Source organism: Hemiscyllium ocellatum, chromosome 36, assembly GCF_020745735.1.
Source record: "Hemiscyllium ocellatum isolate sHemOce1 chromosome 36, sHemOce1.pat.X.cur, whole genome shotgun sequence".
In the NCBI taxonomy this organism is placed as follows: domain Eukaryota; kingdom Metazoa; phylum Chordata; class Chondrichthyes; order Orectolobiformes; family Hemiscylliidae; genus Hemiscyllium; species Hemiscyllium ocellatum.
Window position 1 is genome coordinate 2554851 of NC_083436.1, and position 18020 is coordinate 2572870.

The 18020-nt window shown below is 41.8% G+C and overlaps 1 protein-coding gene across 1 annotated transcript in view; it reads left to right on the top strand.

Annotated features, from left to right (window-relative positions):
• Positions 1–2055: 2055 nt before the first annotated feature.
• gucy1b1 (guanylate cyclase 1 soluble subunit beta 1) overlaps positions 2056–18020 on the top strand; it is a 122829-nt gene continuing 106864 nt past the window's right edge. The window contains exons 1-2 of the mRNA XM_060851487.1: positions 2056–2163; positions 15468–15665. Of these exons, the coding sequence (XP_060707470.1) occupies positions 2071–2163; positions 15468–15665 (291 nt within the window). The 5' untranslated portion in view covers positions 2056–2070. The remainder of the gene's footprint in view (positions 2164–15467; positions 15666–18020) is intronic.

Consider the following 18020-nt stretch of genomic DNA (forward strand, 5'->3'; position numbering starts at 1 on the left):
GAAGCTCCTCCTTTCCAGTTTCACTCATACATAGCTTGTTGGAATCCTGCTCGCAGCGCCAAATTGTTAAAGTACCTATTAGAGACAGCTCAGGGAATCCCTGGACACAATCTGTAAGTCCTGGAGATCATACTCTGTCGTCTGGAATATAAAACAGACAGTTTAGTTTAAAGTAATACCTTTATTTATCATGGCATCAAGGTTACACTATAACTTAGATACCTACAAGCCAGGCATGAGCAGAACAGCAACACCAGCTGTTACCCCTACGAGCTGTCTCAGGCTTCTCCCCTTCTTGCAGCAAACAAGCTGTCTTTATTCTGAATTTGGTATTAAAATTTAAAAAACGCCTTATGTCTTTAATCAGATAAGCAGCAATTAATGGTAAAAGCTTGCAGGGGAAGAGCAACTCATTAAAAGGTCTGTGTATGCCTGATTAATTAAGCAATGTGCACATTAGAGTGGTAAGCCCTGATTAAGCCTGGCCCAAATGGCCAAATGACTTTAGCTAGATTAGCTTTCCTTTTAGCAGAACATCATAACGAGAGACTGGTCGAAACTATGTGCTGAAAGGTCACGAGTAACCTCACTAAGCTAACATCATTGTCCTAGAAAATGGTTTTTTATTAAAATCATCTTGGATTCCCAAAATGCTTTGTAAATTCATAAGTTTATTAAATTACAAGTTCTTTTTCTATTGAGTATGAGTTTTGTTAAGAGTCTTCAATACAAAATAGAAATTCAGTTATCCAACATCCAACTGTGAAATAAGTGCAGCTTTCAGCTCTCGAGGTCAAAAGGAAATAGCTCCACCCATTCCACAAGTGAGCGAATGTTATCACCTTATTTATATCGATCCATTGACACTAAGAACAAATGTCCTTTAATTCTTCTGAACAATGCTCCCCTGCATATCCTGTAGCATTTGTGTAAGGCTTTCTCAGGCAGCTTGCAGATGGTGCTGTTTCCATGCACCTGTTGCCCTTGTGGTAGAGATTGCAAGTTTGGAGGATGCTGTCTAAGGAGCCTTGGTGAATGGTTTCAGTTTATCTTTTAGTTAGTGTACACTGCTGCTGCTGTGCAATGGATTGATTGGATGTTGAAGATGTTCGATTGGGTGCCAGTTGAGCCTGGAAGGTGGCTAGCTGCCTGAAGATTGTTGGAGCTGCACCATCTAGGCAAATGCAAAATATACCATCACATTGACTTAACTTTTCGAGGAATTTAATGTTGAAATGTTAACTCTGTTTCTCTCTCCAAACCTGCCAGACCTGTTGAGTTCCTCCAGCACTTTTTTCAGCATTCCTATTTGAGTTGCTGGCCTATTTCACTTTCTGACAACTTTAATCTTTGAGACAAATTCTAATTACTTGGAGAAGTCATAAATCTAAACCTTTTTTGATCTGGGGTAAGTTTTCTGTTTTGGGCTTAAAACTAAATTCTCCTGTTGGGAGTAAACTTTTCTCTCCACTGAATCATTGATTCTTCTGAACTGAAGTTAACTAATCTAATGGCCTTGGTCTGTATTCTCTCTGTTTAAAAACTCAATGGCGTAAGCATTCCATCTATTAAGATCACAGATGTCCGCTTAAAGACTTTTACTGGATTGCATGCATTTTTGAAAATTTATGGCCATTGTTCTAAATGATGTTCTAATCCTTTTTTTAAAATTGAAGTTTCCCAGAACTAACCAAAATACATTTACCTCTATTTTTGAAAACTAATTCTAAAACTATAACACATTCTATTATAAACATGTGACTTCAAAATTGAAATAAATTTGAAATGGTCATTACAAGTATCTTATAGACACCTTGAAGCTTTTACATTACAATCTGCCTCCTAAACTTTTTAAAGTTTTGATATAACTCCAAATATTTACTGTTGACTTGAAGTTTTGGCTTTATTTCCATAAGATACATTTTTGATTTGTGAATAAACTGGTGCAGCTTTGAGCATGTTCAAGTTTGTGCATTGTTAAATTGACATATCTGAAATAAGTTCTGACAAAAATGTTTTCTGTTTTGTGATCAATTCTTCACAGAAATCAATGCTGGAGAAATTCTGCAGATGTTTGGAAAGATGTTTTTTGAATTCTGCCAAGAATCTGGCTATGATACAATCCTACGTGTTTTGGGTTCCAATGTTAGAGAGTTTCTGCAGGTAATTGTTATTTTGATGGTAAATAGAACATAATTCAATTTACACCAATGAATATAAATGACTAAAAATCTACACTGGGCAAATGTTTGATAGTTCAATTTATGCATAGAATTTAAAGATAAGTTCACCTAAATTGAAAAAGTGATGATTTATTGGAGAGTAATTTGAGAAAATATTGAATTTAGTTCATTCCCCAAGCTGAGTTGTGAAAAGGCTACACAATTAGCTGCATTAAGTGCAAATGGAGTAAGCAAAATTGTCTGAATCTACAAGCCTACTATGAATTTGCTTTAGATCTGCAAATATACAATCAATTATTTTACTTCTCAAGGTGTCATTGATTGGGTTTTCAGACAATATGTAAGAATGGTGAAAGGCTTTATTAATCAAGGAAAGCTAGATGTCAAATCAGCTTGTTTGGACATGTTTTATCACAACAGTGTTGATGGAATTTCAGTTTGTATTGGATACTGACCTAACGTCAAATATTGAGTCAATCTCTTTGGATACGTTATCTAATGTTACAAAGGGATCTTGATCAATTGGTTCAATGGGCTGAGGAGTGGCAGATGGAATGGATAAATGTGGTGTATTGCATTTTGGTAAAACAAACGAGGGCTGGATTTATAATTTAATGATAGGACCCTGGATGTTGTAGAACAGAGGCACCTATGTGTTCAGGGACATATTCTTTGAATATTGCGTCACGGGTAGATAAGACAGTGAATAAGATGTTTTGCATGCTTGCCGTCATTGCTTAGAACTTTGAATATAAGAGTTGGGATATCATGTTGGGGTTGTACAAGACTTTGAAGCCTTTTTGGCAGTACGGAATGCAGTTCTGGTTGTTCTATTCTAAGAATGTCATTATTAAACTGGAAAGGGTTCAGAAAAAAATTGCCAAGATGTTGCTGGGATGGTTGGTTTGTGTTATAAAATAGGTTGGGGAGGCTGATAGGAGATTGAGGGGTGACATAGAATGTAGAACAGTATAGCACAGTACAGGCCCTTCAGCCCACAATGTTGTCCCGAGCATTTATTTTAATCTAAGATCAACTGAACCAACACCCCTCTCAATTTATTGCTGTACATGTTCTTGTCCAGCGTTGCTTAGTGTCTCTAACTCTACTGCCACTGCTGGCAGTGCATTCCATGCACCCACCACGTTGTGTAAAGAACCTACCTCTGACGTCTCCCCTATACCTTCCTTCAATCACCTTAAAATTGTGAACTCTTATGACAGCCATTTCTACCCTGGGGAGAAGTCTCTGGCTTTCTGCTCGATGTATGCCTCTCATTGCCTTGTGCACCTCTATCAATTCACTTCTCTTTCTTCCTTTTCTCCAGTGTGAAAAGCCCAGAGTTCATTCAATCTCTCTTCATGAGAGAAGCCCACCAATCCAGAGACAGCATTCTGGTAAATCTCCTCTGCACCCTCCCTAAAACATCTACATCCTTTCTACAATGAGGCCACCAGAACTGGGCACAATATTCCAATTGTGGTCTAACCAGGGTTTTATAGAGCTGCAGCAAAACCTTGCAGCTCTTAAACTCAATTCCCCTGTTAATGAAAACCAAAACACCATACGCCTTCTTAACCACCCTATCAACATGGGTGGCAACTTTGAGAGATCTGTGTATGTGGACCCCAAGAGCCCACTGTTCCTCAACACTGCCAAGAATCCTGTCTTTAAGCCTGTATTCAAAAATCAAATTCAACCTTCCAAAATGAATCACTTTGCATTTATCCAGGTTGAATCCGATCTACCACTTCTCAGCCCAGCTCTGCACCCTGTCGATGTCTTATTGTGGCCTGCAGCAGACCTCGACACCATCTACTTCACCACTAACCTTTTGTCATTGGCAAATGTACTAACCCATCTTTCCACTTCCTCATCCAACTCATTTATTAAAAACTATAAAGAGCTGAGGATCAAGAACAAATCTCTGAGACATCGCTGGTCACCGACCTCCAGGCGGAATACTTTCCATTTACCACTTCTCACTGTCGTCTTTTGGCCAGCCAATTCTGTATCCAAGCAGCCACATTTCCCTGTATCCCATACCTCCCTAACTTTGCAAATGAGCCTACCATGGGAACCTTATCAAATGCCTTACTGAAATCCAGATACACCGCATCCACTGCTTGACTTTGGTCAACTTGTCTCGTCACATCCTCAAAGAACTCAGTTAGGCTTGTGAGGCAGGACCTGCCTCTCTCAAAGCCCTGCTAACTATCTTTAATCAAACTGTGTTTTTCCAAATAGTCATAAATCCTATCTCTCAGAATCCTTTCCAGTACTTTGCTTACCATAGGCGTATGACTGACTGGTCTGTTATTCCCAGGGATTTCCCTATTCCCTTTTTTTGAACAGAGGAACAACGGTGGCACAGTGGTTAGCACTGCTGCCTCACAGCGCCTGTAGACCCGGGTTCAATTCCCGACTCAGGCGACTGACTGTGTGGAGTTTGCATGTTCTCCCCGTGTCTGCGTGGGTTTCCTCCGGGTGCTCCGGTTTCCTCCCACAGTCACAAAGATGTGCGGGTCAGGTGAATTGGCCATGCTAAATTGCCCGTAGTGTTAGGTAAGGGGTAGATGTGGCGGTATGGGTGGGTTGCGCTTCGGCGGGTCGGTGTGGACTTGTTGGGCCGAAGGGCCTGTTTCCACACTGTAAGTCTAATCTAATCTAATTGGCCTCCCTGCAATCATCCGGTACTACTCCCATGGAGAGTGAGGACGCAAAGATCATCATGAGAGGCACAGCAATCTCTTTCCTCACTTCCCATATGGATATATCCATAACCTTGGATATATCTGGTCTGGGCCTGGGTACTTATCTATCTTGATGCTTCCCAGGATTTCCAGCACATCCACTTTTTTAATACCAATCTGTTCAAGCCTATTAACCAGGTCCACCGTATTCTCACTATCAGCAAGGTCCCTTGCGTTAGTGAATACTGAAGCAAAAAACTAATTTAGAGCCTCCCCAGCCTCTTCATACTCCAGGCACAAGTTCCCTCCACTATCCGCGATTGGCCCCACCCTCTCTCTAAACATTCCCTTATTCCTCACGTAAGTGTAGAACACCTTTGGCTCTTCCCGGCAAGGCTTTTTGTGTCTCCTGCTAGCTCTCCTTAGTCTGTTTTTGAGTTCTTTCCTAGTTACCCTGTAATCCTTTAAAGCTGTGCCAGATCCTTGCCTTCTCAATCTTAAGAAAGCTTCCTTCTTCCTCTTGATGAGAAGCTCCGCTTCTCTTGTCATCCAAAGCTCCTTCAACTTGCCTGTCTCAGTGGAACAAAGTTATCTAACACTTGCAACAAGTGCTTCTTAATCAGCCTCCACATTTCTATTGCTGAAAATGTGTTGCTGGTTAAAGCGCAGCAGGTCAGGCAGCATCCAAGGAACAGGAGATTCGACGTTTCGGGCATAAGCCCTTCATCCTGTTCCTTGGATGCTGCCTGACCTGCTGCACTTTAACCAACAACACATTTTCAGCTCTGATCTCCAGCATCTGCAGACCTCACTTTTTACTCCACATTTCTATTGCACATTTCCTACAGAAGAGCTCCACAGCTCCTTTTTCTAATAGCAGTGAACTTTCCTCTTCCCCCAATTAAATATCTTCCTATACTGTCTGTTCCTGTCCCTCTCCATGGCTATGGTAAAGGTATGGCAATTATAATCACTCACTGAAATGCTGTCCCACAGAGAGACCTGACACGTGGCCTGGCTTGTTGCCTAGCACCAAAATTCAATATGGCATCACCCCAGTCGACCTATCTACATATTGAGTCAGGAATCCTTCGAGTAAAAAATGAGGTCTGCAGATGCTGGAGATCACAGCTGAAAATGTGTTGCTGGTTAAAGCACAGCAAGTTAGGCCTAACCTGCTGTGCTTTAACCAGCAACACATTTTCAGGAATCCTTCCTTACCACACCTGATAAAATCAGCTCCATCCAGACCATCTGCAGTAAGGTTCCAATCAATATGGGTGACTTCAACTTCCCCAATAACAACAGCTCTGTTACATCTGTACCTTTTCCAAGATCTGCTGTTCAACCTGTTCTTCCATCTCTCTGCTGCTATTGGGGGGGTCTATAGAAAACGCCAATAAAATGATTGCTCCTTTCCTGTTACTGAATTTCACCTATGAACATAGAACAAGACAACACAGTATATTCGGCCCTCAATGTTGCATTGACCTGTGGAACCAATCTGAAGCCGATCTATCCTACACTATATTCCATTAACATCCATGTGTTTTTCCAAAGACCATTTAACTACTATTGTTGCAGGCAGTGCATTCCATGCCCTCTGAGTAAAGAAACTACCTGTGACATCTGTCCTGTATCTGTCACTCCTCAATGTAAAGCTATATCTCCTGGTGCTATCCATCACCATCCGAGGAAAAAGGCTTTCACTGTCCACTCTATCTAATCCTCTGGTTATCTTATGTCTCAAATAAATCACCTCAACCTCCTTCTCTCTATTGAAAACCACCTCCGTTCCCTCAGCCTTTCCTTTATAAGACCTTCCCTCCATATCAGGCAACTCCTAGTAAATCTTCTTTTGAAGCCTTTCCAAAGCTTCCACATTCTTCCTATAATGCAGTGACCAGAACTATATGCATCAAGTGTGGCTGCACCAGAGATTTTTTGTCCAGCTGCAGCATTACCTTGTGGCTCCAAAACTCAGTCCCTCTACCAATAAAAGCTAACATATTGTATGCCTTCGTCACAACCCAGTTAATCTGGGTGGCAACTTTTCAGGGATCTATGTACATGGACATCCAGATCTCTCTGCTCGTCCACACAACCAAGAATCTTATCATTAGCCCAGTACACTCTATTCCTGTTGCTTCTTCCAAAGTGAATCACCTCACACTTTTCCACATTTAAACTCCATTTGCCACCTCTCAGCCTAGCTCTGCAGCTTATCTATGTCCCTCTGTAACCTGAAACATCCTTTGGCACAATTCACAGCTCCACCGACCTTAGTGTCATCTGCAAATTTGCTAGCCCATCTTTCTATGCCCTCATCCAGTTTGTTTACAGAACTTAACAAACAGCAGTGGCACCAAAACAGATTCTTACAGTACACCACCAGTAACTGAACTCCAGAATGAACATTTCCCATCAACCACTGCCCTCTGTCTTATTTCAGCTCGCCAACATCTGACCCAAACTATTAAATTACCCTCAGTCCCATGCCTCCATATTTTCTGCAGTAGTTTACTGTGGGGGAACCTTATCAACGCCTTACTAAATCCAAAGATACCACTATGCTGACTCAGTCGATAACCCTCCTCAACAACCCCTCTTCTGCAGCTGTGATGTACAGTCTGTTTAACTGTGCCGTTCCCCCTCCTCTTTTACCGCTCCTCCTTGTTCTTTTTAAAAGATCTAAACCCTGGAACATCCAGCAACCATTCCTGCCCCTTGAAATCTATGTCTCTGTTATGCCCACAACTTCATAGTTATGAGTACTGATTTATGCTTGAAGTTCATCACCCTTATTCCTGACACTTCTTGCATTGGAACAGGCAAACTTTAACCCATCTCTTTGCACTATCATCTGTGTATCCTTTCTGACAGACTCTCAGCCTTCCAATTCTGCCCATTGAACAACTACCCTCTCCTCTGATCTGTAGCTCTGGTTCCCATCCGCCTTGAAAGTTTTATAAAATCACGAGAGACATGGATAAAGTGAATAGCAAGGTCTTGTCCCTCAGTTTAGCGAGTTCAAACCTAGGGGAAATATTGTTTTAAGGTGAAAGGAGAAAGGCTCAATGTTTTGTTTTTAGAGAGTAGTTAACTGCCATAGGAAATGATGGCTGCAGGTACAGTTAGAACGTTTAAAAGACATCTGGATGAGTAAGTGAATGGGAAAGGATTGGAGGAGTACGGACCAAAGGCAGGCAGGTGGGACCAACTTAGTTTAGGAACATGGTCAGCAAAGACTAATATGACCAAAGGATTTGTTTCCATTCCGTATGACTGTGTTTTTTACCTACTTGTCGAGTACGTGCGTGTGTCGCTGGTTAGTCCATCATTTATTGCCAAGTGGGTGATGAAAAGTCAACCACATTGCTGTGGACCTAGAGTCACATGTAGGCCAGACCACATAAGGAGACAGATTTGCTTCTCTAAATGACAGGTGAGTTTTTAAATGTGGTTTCTCTTCCCTTTTTATTTAAGAAAAACATATTTGAATTCAGACTACTTCTTCTTTCATGGTGACATTGAAACCCTTGTCCACAGAGCATTAGCCTTGAGATCTGGATTATTTGCCCTGTGACATTCCCACATCACCACCTCCCCTTTTGTGCAGGTGGAACATGAACCTTCTGGTCAGAGGTAATGCCACTACACTCGTTGACATTCAATGGGATTACTATTTGTGAAATAGCCACTACCAATATCCTGACGGTTATTTATTATCCAGAAGTTAAACAATGTAAACAATGTAGACTGCAAAAGCATATAGGTGAAACTAAGATTCCTGCTTCCTAAAGCCTGTCTGCTAAGGCACAAGTTAGGAGTATGATGCAGTACTCTCAATTTGCTTGGATGAGTGCAGTTCCAAACATACTTGAGCTTGGCGCTGTCTGTGATAAATCAGAATTTCTGTTTGATACCCCATTCACTAGCTTCAACATTCTCATCCTCACTATCACTGTAATTACAGCAATGTGTATCAACATTGCAGTAACTCGTCAAGGCACTTTTGGATCTTCCAACTTCTCCACCTTTTGGATGTCAAATGTAACACTTGTATGAGGGCACCACTATCTCTCAGTTGCTCATCTTTTTAATTTAGCCATATCTGGGTGAAAAACTTGCAGCTCTCTACCTAATGGCATTTTACATGTACCTGCACCCCATAGATTCAGTTTGAGAAGATGACTGCCTTCTCCAGGGCAATGTTCATGTACAATGAATAAAGATGTTGGTTGCAACAGCTGAAGCTTTTGGTTTTGGAACTTGAGCAGCAGTTGGCATTTCAGTGCATCATCTGAGTTTGGGAACTTTTTTGATAGCATTTTAATAATGGTGGTGGTGTTCCAATGTATATGCTATCCTCGGCCTTTTAGGTGATAGAAGTAAAGGCAACAAGTGCATGGTTACACTCCCACCTGCTTCCTGACAGCATTGTCTTCACACTTCAAGGACAATAGCTGTTTAAGAAGTTGGGTTACTGCCACCTTCTGCAGGGAAGATTGGGATGGGCAATAATGATGACTTAGCTAGCAATGTTCACTTCACGTGAACAAAAAAAAATGTGGTCACCCCATAGCTTAAGAGTCAGGAGGGAGAGAGAGACTAGGTGTTCTACTGATAGGCTGTTTTTATTTAGCTATCAGTGGATGGAGGAGTAATGGATAAAACAGTAAACTACAGGTCAGTAAGTCTGTGGTGAGGAAGCTTTTGGAAAAAAATTCAGAGAGTTCAACTGCATTCAAAGAGGCAGATTTTAGTCAAACAGTCAGCATGACTATGTTAAGAAGTGATCATGGAGAAAGTGAGGATTGCAGATCAGAGTCGAGAGTGTGGCGCTGGAAAAGCGCAGCAGGGCAGGCAGCATCCGAGGAGCAGGGAGTTGACATTTCAAGCATAGGCCCTTCAACAGGAATGTGGGAAGGTAGGAAGGGGGCTGAGAGATAAAAGAAGGGTGGGAGGTAGCTGGAAAGCTCCTTGGATGCTGCCTGACCTGCTGTGCCTTTCCAGCACTACTCTAATCTAAACTCTGGAAAGGCGATAGGTGGTTGCAGATGGGGGTGATGATGATATGTCAGAGAGGAGGGTGGAGCAACCTTGTGACACAATCTACTTGGATTTCAACAAGGTCATGCATGTGAGACTGACAGCAAAGGTACAAGTCCATGATATCTAAACCAATTTGGCAAATTGGATTCACAGTTGGCTGAATGACAGGAAGCAGAGGATGATAGTTGAATGGTGTTTTTCCGACTAGATGTCTGGGTTAGGTGGGCCCACAGGTGTCCCTTTTGAGGCCCTTTCTGCTTGTGGTTTACATGGATGATTTAGACTGGAATGTAAGAGGGTTGATCAATAAGTTCGCAGAAGTTACAAAAATTGGTGGGGTGGTAAAAAGTGAGGAGGGTAACCTTGGTCAGGCTGACAGTTGAGCTGATCAATAACAAGTATAACTTAATCTGGATAAATATGAATGATACACTTGTGCAGGACAGGTAAAGCAAGGGAAAGCACCCAATATCAGAAGGACCTTTGGTGAGAATGTACATCACTTGCATCCTTTTATCAGGGCAGGTGGATAAAGTAGTTAAGAAATGATATGGTATACTTCCCTTTATTAGCCAAAGCATAGAGTTCAAGAACCGGGATATTATGATCGAACTGGTAGACAAGAAATAATGTTTTCCCTTGTTGGAGGGATCAATGACTAGGGATTGTAGGTTTAAAGTAAGGGGCAGAAAGTTTAGAGGAGATAGAATGGTACAGATATACAGTGCAGAAAACAGATCTTTCGGTCCAACTTGTCCGTGCCGACCTGATATCCAAAGATCGGTCCCGTTTGCCAGCACTTGGCCCATATCTCTTTTAAACCCTTGTTCTTATATCCATCCAGATGCCTTTAAAAGTTGTAATTGTAAAACCTCCACCACTTCCGCTGGCAGCTCATTCATGCAGACATTGTTCTCTGCATGAAAAGAATTATACCTTAGCTCCCTTTCTAAATCTTTCCCTTCTCCCCTGAAGCTGTGCCCTCTAGTTTTGGACTTCCCCAGCCCGGGAAAAGACCTTGTCCATTCACCTGATCCATACACCTCATGATTTTATAAACCTCTATAATGTCATCCCTCAGCCTCCAGCTTATTCAGAAGGATTGCTCAAATCCTTCAAACCTGGCAACATCCTCGTAAATCTTTTTGAACCCTTTCAATTTTAACAACATTACTTGTCTGCCTGTCAAAGGAATATTGAATGCAGGATTTCAAAAGTGGCCTAACCAGTCTCCTGTACATCAGCAACATGAAAGTCCAACTCCTACACTTAAAGCACTGACCAATAAATGAAAGCATACCACATTCTTTCTTCACTACCTTGTCTATCTGTGACTCCACTTTCAAGGAACTGTGAACTTGCAGTCTAAGTTCCTTTTGTTCCACAAGACTGCCCAGGATATTACCATTACATGCATAAGTCCTACGCTAATTTGACTAACAAAATAGGGTGATTGGAATCTGGCTCTCACTGCCAGTATGATGGTAAAGCCAAAATAATCTCACAACATTTAAACTATTTAGATGTGTACTTGTGATTCCAAGTCTATGGGCTAAGTGTTTTAAGATTGGATTATAATAGCTAGGTGTTTGTTTCTGACTTGTATGTATGTATGTATTTCTGTGCTGTAGATCTCATCATGATAGAGGAGTCCCTTGAGTGTGGCCCACAAGCAACCAGTATTCTGTACTGCATACTGAGGAAAGTGATGGTGCATTTAGGGAGTTCTATCAGAGCCAATCTTGTGGCATCCAGGTGGTTCAACTTTACAGGGGAGACAAAAAAAAGAATTTGGAAGAGAAATAGTAGTAAGGGTATAAGTAGAGGAATAGTCAGGATGTTTGTGTGGCTGCAAGCATAAGTCTATGATCATGTGTCCTCCACTGATGCCAGGATCAATGTTCCAAGTGATTGGCTGCAGTGCACTTTGTGCAATGAGAGTGATCAGCCAACTGTCATTATTCAGATTGGTCAAAAAGGTGTGGGTAGAAAGAGGGATGTGGCTTTCTAGTCAAAATTAGGGAGCTAAGTAGAAAATTAGTAAGCAGGGCCTCAAATGTTACTCCCAGTGCTTCCTGTGGAGTACCACTCCCTTCAAATTGCTCCCAGTGCCAGGTGCAGACTAATAGGGAAAAGATGATAAAGTGGAGGAATATGTGGTTGGAAATGTGATGCAAGAGGGATGTGTGTAGATTTTTTTTTGGTTTGCTTTTGGGCATTGGGACCATCTCTGGAGGAAATGGAATCTACACAAGCTTGATGGATTGTACCTAAACAGGATAGATGGATTCTTCACAAGGTGACTTGGTGCTGCTTTGGGTCAGATTTAAACTAATTTCACAGAGGTCTAGAAACTAGGACAGAATTTTAGAAAGGAATGGCATGGTGCACGGACAATCCGGTGAGATAGGTAGCACCTAAGTAAGATAAAACCTGAGCCCTGAACCCAGTGGGGATGTGGGATGCTCATTGGAGGTCAGTGCAGACTGGATGGGCCAAATAGCCTCTTTCTGCACTGAAGAGATTCTATTACTATATTTTCACTTTCTAGATGTCTTAAGAACATGGTATGGTAACTGTGTCATTAGCATGCTACCTCAGTGCCAGGAACCCGGATACGATTCTAGCCTTGAGCGTCTGTCTAGAGTTTGCATATTTTTCCTATGTCTGTAGGTTTTCAGAGTGCTCCACTTTCCTCCCAAAGTCTAAAGATGTGCAGGTGAAGTGAATTGGCCTTGCTAAATTACCCCACAGGGCCCAGGGATGAGCAGGCTAGGTGGATTAGCCAACATAAATACATGGTTGCAGGGATAAAATGTGGATCTGGGTGGATGCTCTTTGGAGGGTCAATGCAGACTCTGGCTGAATGGCACTGTCGGAATTCTTTGATTTTAAATCTGAAATGGTAAGTTATGAAGAACGTTCAGAGTAAGGGAGAAAGAAATAAATTCTACATCAGAATTACAGCATACATAAGTGAATGCACTGACTGTAGTCACTAAGTTTGGGTTATATATGAGAACATGATATTATGGATCAAAAAAGGCATGAACTAGGGATTCCATATTTCTAGATATGTGGAAAGATGTAAAAAGAAGAGGGAGCAGTCATGATTTAAGGAGGACCTTGCAGTGTTGAAGAGTGAGGATGCCCTTTGAGGGGGTCAAGGCCAACATCGTTTAGGCTACAGCTAAGAAACAAAAGTGCGATTACATTTTTCAATGTTGTCTATAGACCAGCAACTAATGACAAAGATGTAAATGTCGGGAAATTATGGACAGGTATATAAACTTTTGGACAGTAGTTGATTGATGTGATCAAGAAGATTGATGAGGGCAGAGCCGTAGACACTGTCTACATGGACTTTAGCAAGCCCTTTTACAAAATTCCATATGTTAGACTGATTTAGTAGAGTTGGATCACATGAGTTCTAATGAGAACTAATGAATTGGATACAAAATTGGCATGACTGTATGAGACAGAGGTTGGTGGTAGAGTGTCGTTTTTCATACTGGGAGTCTTGTGACCATCATTGTTCCACAAGGATCAGTGCTGTGTCCACTGTTTGTCATTTGGATAAAATGATTTGGATGAAAATATAGGAAGAATGGTCAGTAAGTTTGCAGATGGCGCAAAAACTGATAGTATAGTGGACAGAGGTCATAAATTTGTTCGCTGAGCTGGTGTGGTTTTCTGCAGACAATTTGTCACCTTGCTAGGTGATATCGTCAGTGGGTCTTCAATATCCGTTTTGGTGATCTGTCTCGCCTGGTTGCCTCAAAGCTAATCTTGATTAGCTGGGCCAGTGGGCTGAGGTGTAGCAGATAGAGATTAATTTAGATAAATGTGAGGAGTTGCATTTTGGTAAGCCAAACCAGGGCAGGACTTATACAGTCAATGGTGGGATCCTGGGGAGTGTTGTCGAACGGAGAGATCTAAGGGTAAAGGGTGCACGTTTCCTTGAAAGTGGTGTCACAGGTAGACAGGATGTTGAAGAAGGTGTTTGTCATGCTTGCTTCATTGGTCAGAGCATTGAGTATACAAGTTGGGACGTCATGTTGCGCCTGTAAGGCCGTCAGTGAGGCTACTTTTTGAAGTATTGTGTATGGTTTTGGTCACCCTGCTATTGGAAAGGGTGCATAGATTATGAGTCATAGAGATGTACAGCATGGAAACAGACCATTCACTCCAACTTGTCCATGCTGACCAGTTATCCTAAATTTAATCTAGTTCCCATTTGCCAGCATTTGACCCATATGCTTCTAAACACATCCTATTGTGTACCCATCCAGATGTCTTTTAAATGTTGCAATTGTACATGCCGCCTCCACTTCCTCTGGCAGCTCATTCCATGCACACACCACCCTCTGCGTGGAAAAAATTGTCCCTTAGATCCCTTTTTAAATCTTTCCCCTCTCAACGTCAACCGATGACCTCTAGTTTTGGACTCCCTCACCCCAGGGGAGAAAATAAACCTTGTCTATTTACCCTATCCATGCCCCTCGTGACCTTCTAAACCTCTAAGGTCACCCTTCAGCATCTGACACTCCAGCGAAACCAGTCCCAGCCTTCTCATCCTCTTCTGATAGCTCAAATTCTCCAAGCCTGACAATGTCTTTGTAGATCTTTTCTGAACCGTTTCACAACATCCTTCCTATAGCAGGGAGACCAGAACTGAGCATCATATTCTAAAAGTGGCCAAACCAAAATCCTGTACAGCTGCAATGTGACTTCCAACTCCTATACTCGATGCATTGACCAAGAAAGGCAATTGTGCCAAAAGCTGCCTTCGCTAATCTACCTACGTCTCCATTTTCAAAGAACTATGAACCTGCACTCCAAGATCACTTTGCATTTTATATCTTTGTCTCATGTATTTATGAAAATTCAGTGAGATACATAGAAGTCATCACAGTTTGGTGCCATTTTAAACACCAAATTAGAAAAATAAATAATTTGAGATAAAGTTAGGGCAAAGTTCATCTTTTGTTCATGGGCCACTGCTATTGGGGGCTGCCTCCTGAGGCTGCCAAAGCAAGGATTTCCTGACTGGACACACCACGTTACCACACTGAAGTTAACACTGAAACCACTGCGCTGCCATAATAGCAAAGGGGGACAGATCACACCAACCAATTACTGAAGCTGCAGCCATTGCCACTTCAGTCTCTACCTGAAGCTGCCACATTACTACTGGAGCCACAGGGATACAGTTAGGTTATGGGACTAACTGAATTCCAATTTTGTTTTGAGAGAAAACTGGCATGGAACTGATGAGTCTGATAGCTGCCTTCAATGCCAGAATTACAGTCACTTTGACTGTTTGAGTCAATTCAAGGTCAGTAGAGTGTGGAAAGTATTGTGGATGTCAGATTCTTGTGTTTAACTTTTTTTAAAGGTTATGTTTGTTTATTTTTCAAATTAATGTTTTCAACTTTTAAAGGTAGATCAAACATTTTATTTGATTATTATTAAGCATATTATTTAATGCTTTGATAAATGTTCAGGACATAAACTGTTAACTTTGTCCCCCTAGAATCTAGATGCTTTACATGACCACCTGGCTACCATCTACCCAGGGATGCGTGCACCATCATTTCGATGCACAGATGCAGATAAAGGGAAAGCTCTTCTTTTACATTATTATTCAGAAAGGGAAGGCTTACAGGATATCGTGATTGGAATCATTAAGACAGTTTCACAGCAGCTTCATGGTACTGAAATAAACATGAAGGTAAGATGATATTTACAGAGCTTTAATAAGCATACGATCAATTGAAACATGGAATTGTTTCAATTCATGTTTTCCCCCATCAGTAGGATTAAATAAATTATCACTTCGTGGGAAAGCCTTTTATACAGAATGCCAAATCATACAAGAAGTCTGGAAAGGCCTACCTCAGTGTCAGGAGCAACTCACTGCATCAACTGAGCAGCAAGGTCTGTTTCTCACCATTATAATCTAAAGAGGGGATTATAGCTTGTTTAACAGCTTATTACTATTATAAGTCCCCTCAATGATACTGAGCATCCGAGATTATCAAAAACATCAAGCAAGTCAGATGTCAAAAATCTTTGAAGTCAGAGCAAGCACCTCATGACTTAAACTTGCCACTTTCTTTGAATAGGCTTTATGTTGGACAGTGGGCATTGGCACATTCCATAGGCATTGACCTCAGACACCTAAATTTTTGCATCCAGCGTGTGTCGACGTCTAAGAACCTTCACAGCACATTTCAAATCCACTTACTGATGTATTTAAAGGCTGCACCAACAATTGTCTGCAATACCATTATAAGAAAACTGTGCAGTCAGGAACATGCACCAAGCTCTTGGATCAGGCTGTATCTCCAGGCTCCTCACTTGATGTCATTGGGCATGCTTGTTCTGAGCCCACCTGGACACTCACATGTCTGCTTTGCCCTGACTTGCCTTTATGCACATTGGTTTGTCAGGAGAATGCAGTGAGAAGCAAATTTGTGGTACTAAGTGGCTCAGCTGTGGAGGGAGAGAAAAAATAGTAGAACAATAGCTACAGGGATTCTACTTTAATGGAACAGAGAATACATTCTTCACCTGTACACATGACACAAGGATGGAATATTGTCTTCCTGGTGCTCGGGTCAAGGATGTCATGAAGCAGGATAGTCTAAACGGTGAGGGAAAACAGCAAGAGGTTGTGATCTAAGTTGGTGTCAACAAGTAAAAAGAGGGATTAAGTTCTGCAAATAGAATATGGGGTGTGAGGAAATATGTTTTTATTAAGTAGGGCCTCAAATGGTAGAACTGTGAGGAGTATTGTCATTGCCAAGTATTAGTCAGATGAGGAATCAAAGAACAGACTGTTTAAATACAAACTGGAGGAATAGTTCAAGAAGAAGCGCTGGCACAGTGGTTAGCACTGCTGCCTCACAGCGCCAAAGACCCGGGTTCAATTCCCGCCTTAAGCGACTGACTGTGTGGAGTTTGCACATTCTCCCCATGTCTGCGTGGGTTTCCTCCGGGTGCTCCGGTTTCCTCCCACAGTCCAAAGATGTGCAGGTCAGGTGAACTGGCCATGCTAAATTGCCCGTAGTGTTAGGTAAAAGGGATAAATGTAGGGGAATGGGTGGGTTTCGCTTCGGCAGGTCGGTGTGGACTTGTTGGGCCGAAGGGCCTATTTCCACACTGTAAGTAATCTAATCTAATCTCTTTTAAAAAAAAAAGAAGGCCTTTAGATTGGTACTGATTTTGGGGAAGGTATTGATTTTGTGTAAAAACTGGGTGGATTACAGGTCAGCAGGGCCAATATCTTTGCCGGGATGTTTGTTAATGCTGTGAGGGATGGTTTAAGCTTGGCAGATGGACATGAACCTTGGTTGGAAAATGAGAAATGAGACAAACAAAGTGAATGCAGAGGAGTAATTAGCGCCATAACCCAAAAAAAGGTAAAAATAGCAAAAAGCAAAACCGAGTCATAGAGTCCTACAGCATGGAGACAGTTGCTTTGGCCCAAATTGGTCCATGCCGACCAAAATGTTCATCAGTGTTTCCCTGCACTTGACCCATCTTACTTCTAAACCTTTTCTATCCATGTGTTTGTCCAAATACTGTTTAAGTGATGTTAATGTACCTGTCTCAGCCACTTTTGCTGGCAGCTTATTCCATCTGCATACCACCCGATCTGTGAAATAAAATGTTGCCCTCAGGTTCCCTTTTTATTCTTTTCCCTCCAACCTTAAACTGATGCCCTCTAGTCCTCGATTCCCTAACCCTGGGAAAAAGACTGCATTCACTCTATCCACGCCTTTCACGATCTTATACATGTCTATAAAAGTCCCCCCTCTTTAGTCTTCTATGCTGTAAAGAAAAAAATTCATAATTTGTCCAACCTCTCCCTATAATTCAGACCATTGAGTCCTGGTAACATTCTTGAAAATTTCCTCTGCACTCTTTCCAGTTTAATAACATGCTTCCTATAACAAGATGACCAAAACTGAACACAATACTCCAAGTGCAGTCTCACCAATGTCCTGTATAACTGCAACAAAGGTTCCCAACTTCTTTCTGTACTTGGTGCCCTGACTGATGAAGGCCAGTGTGCCAAAAG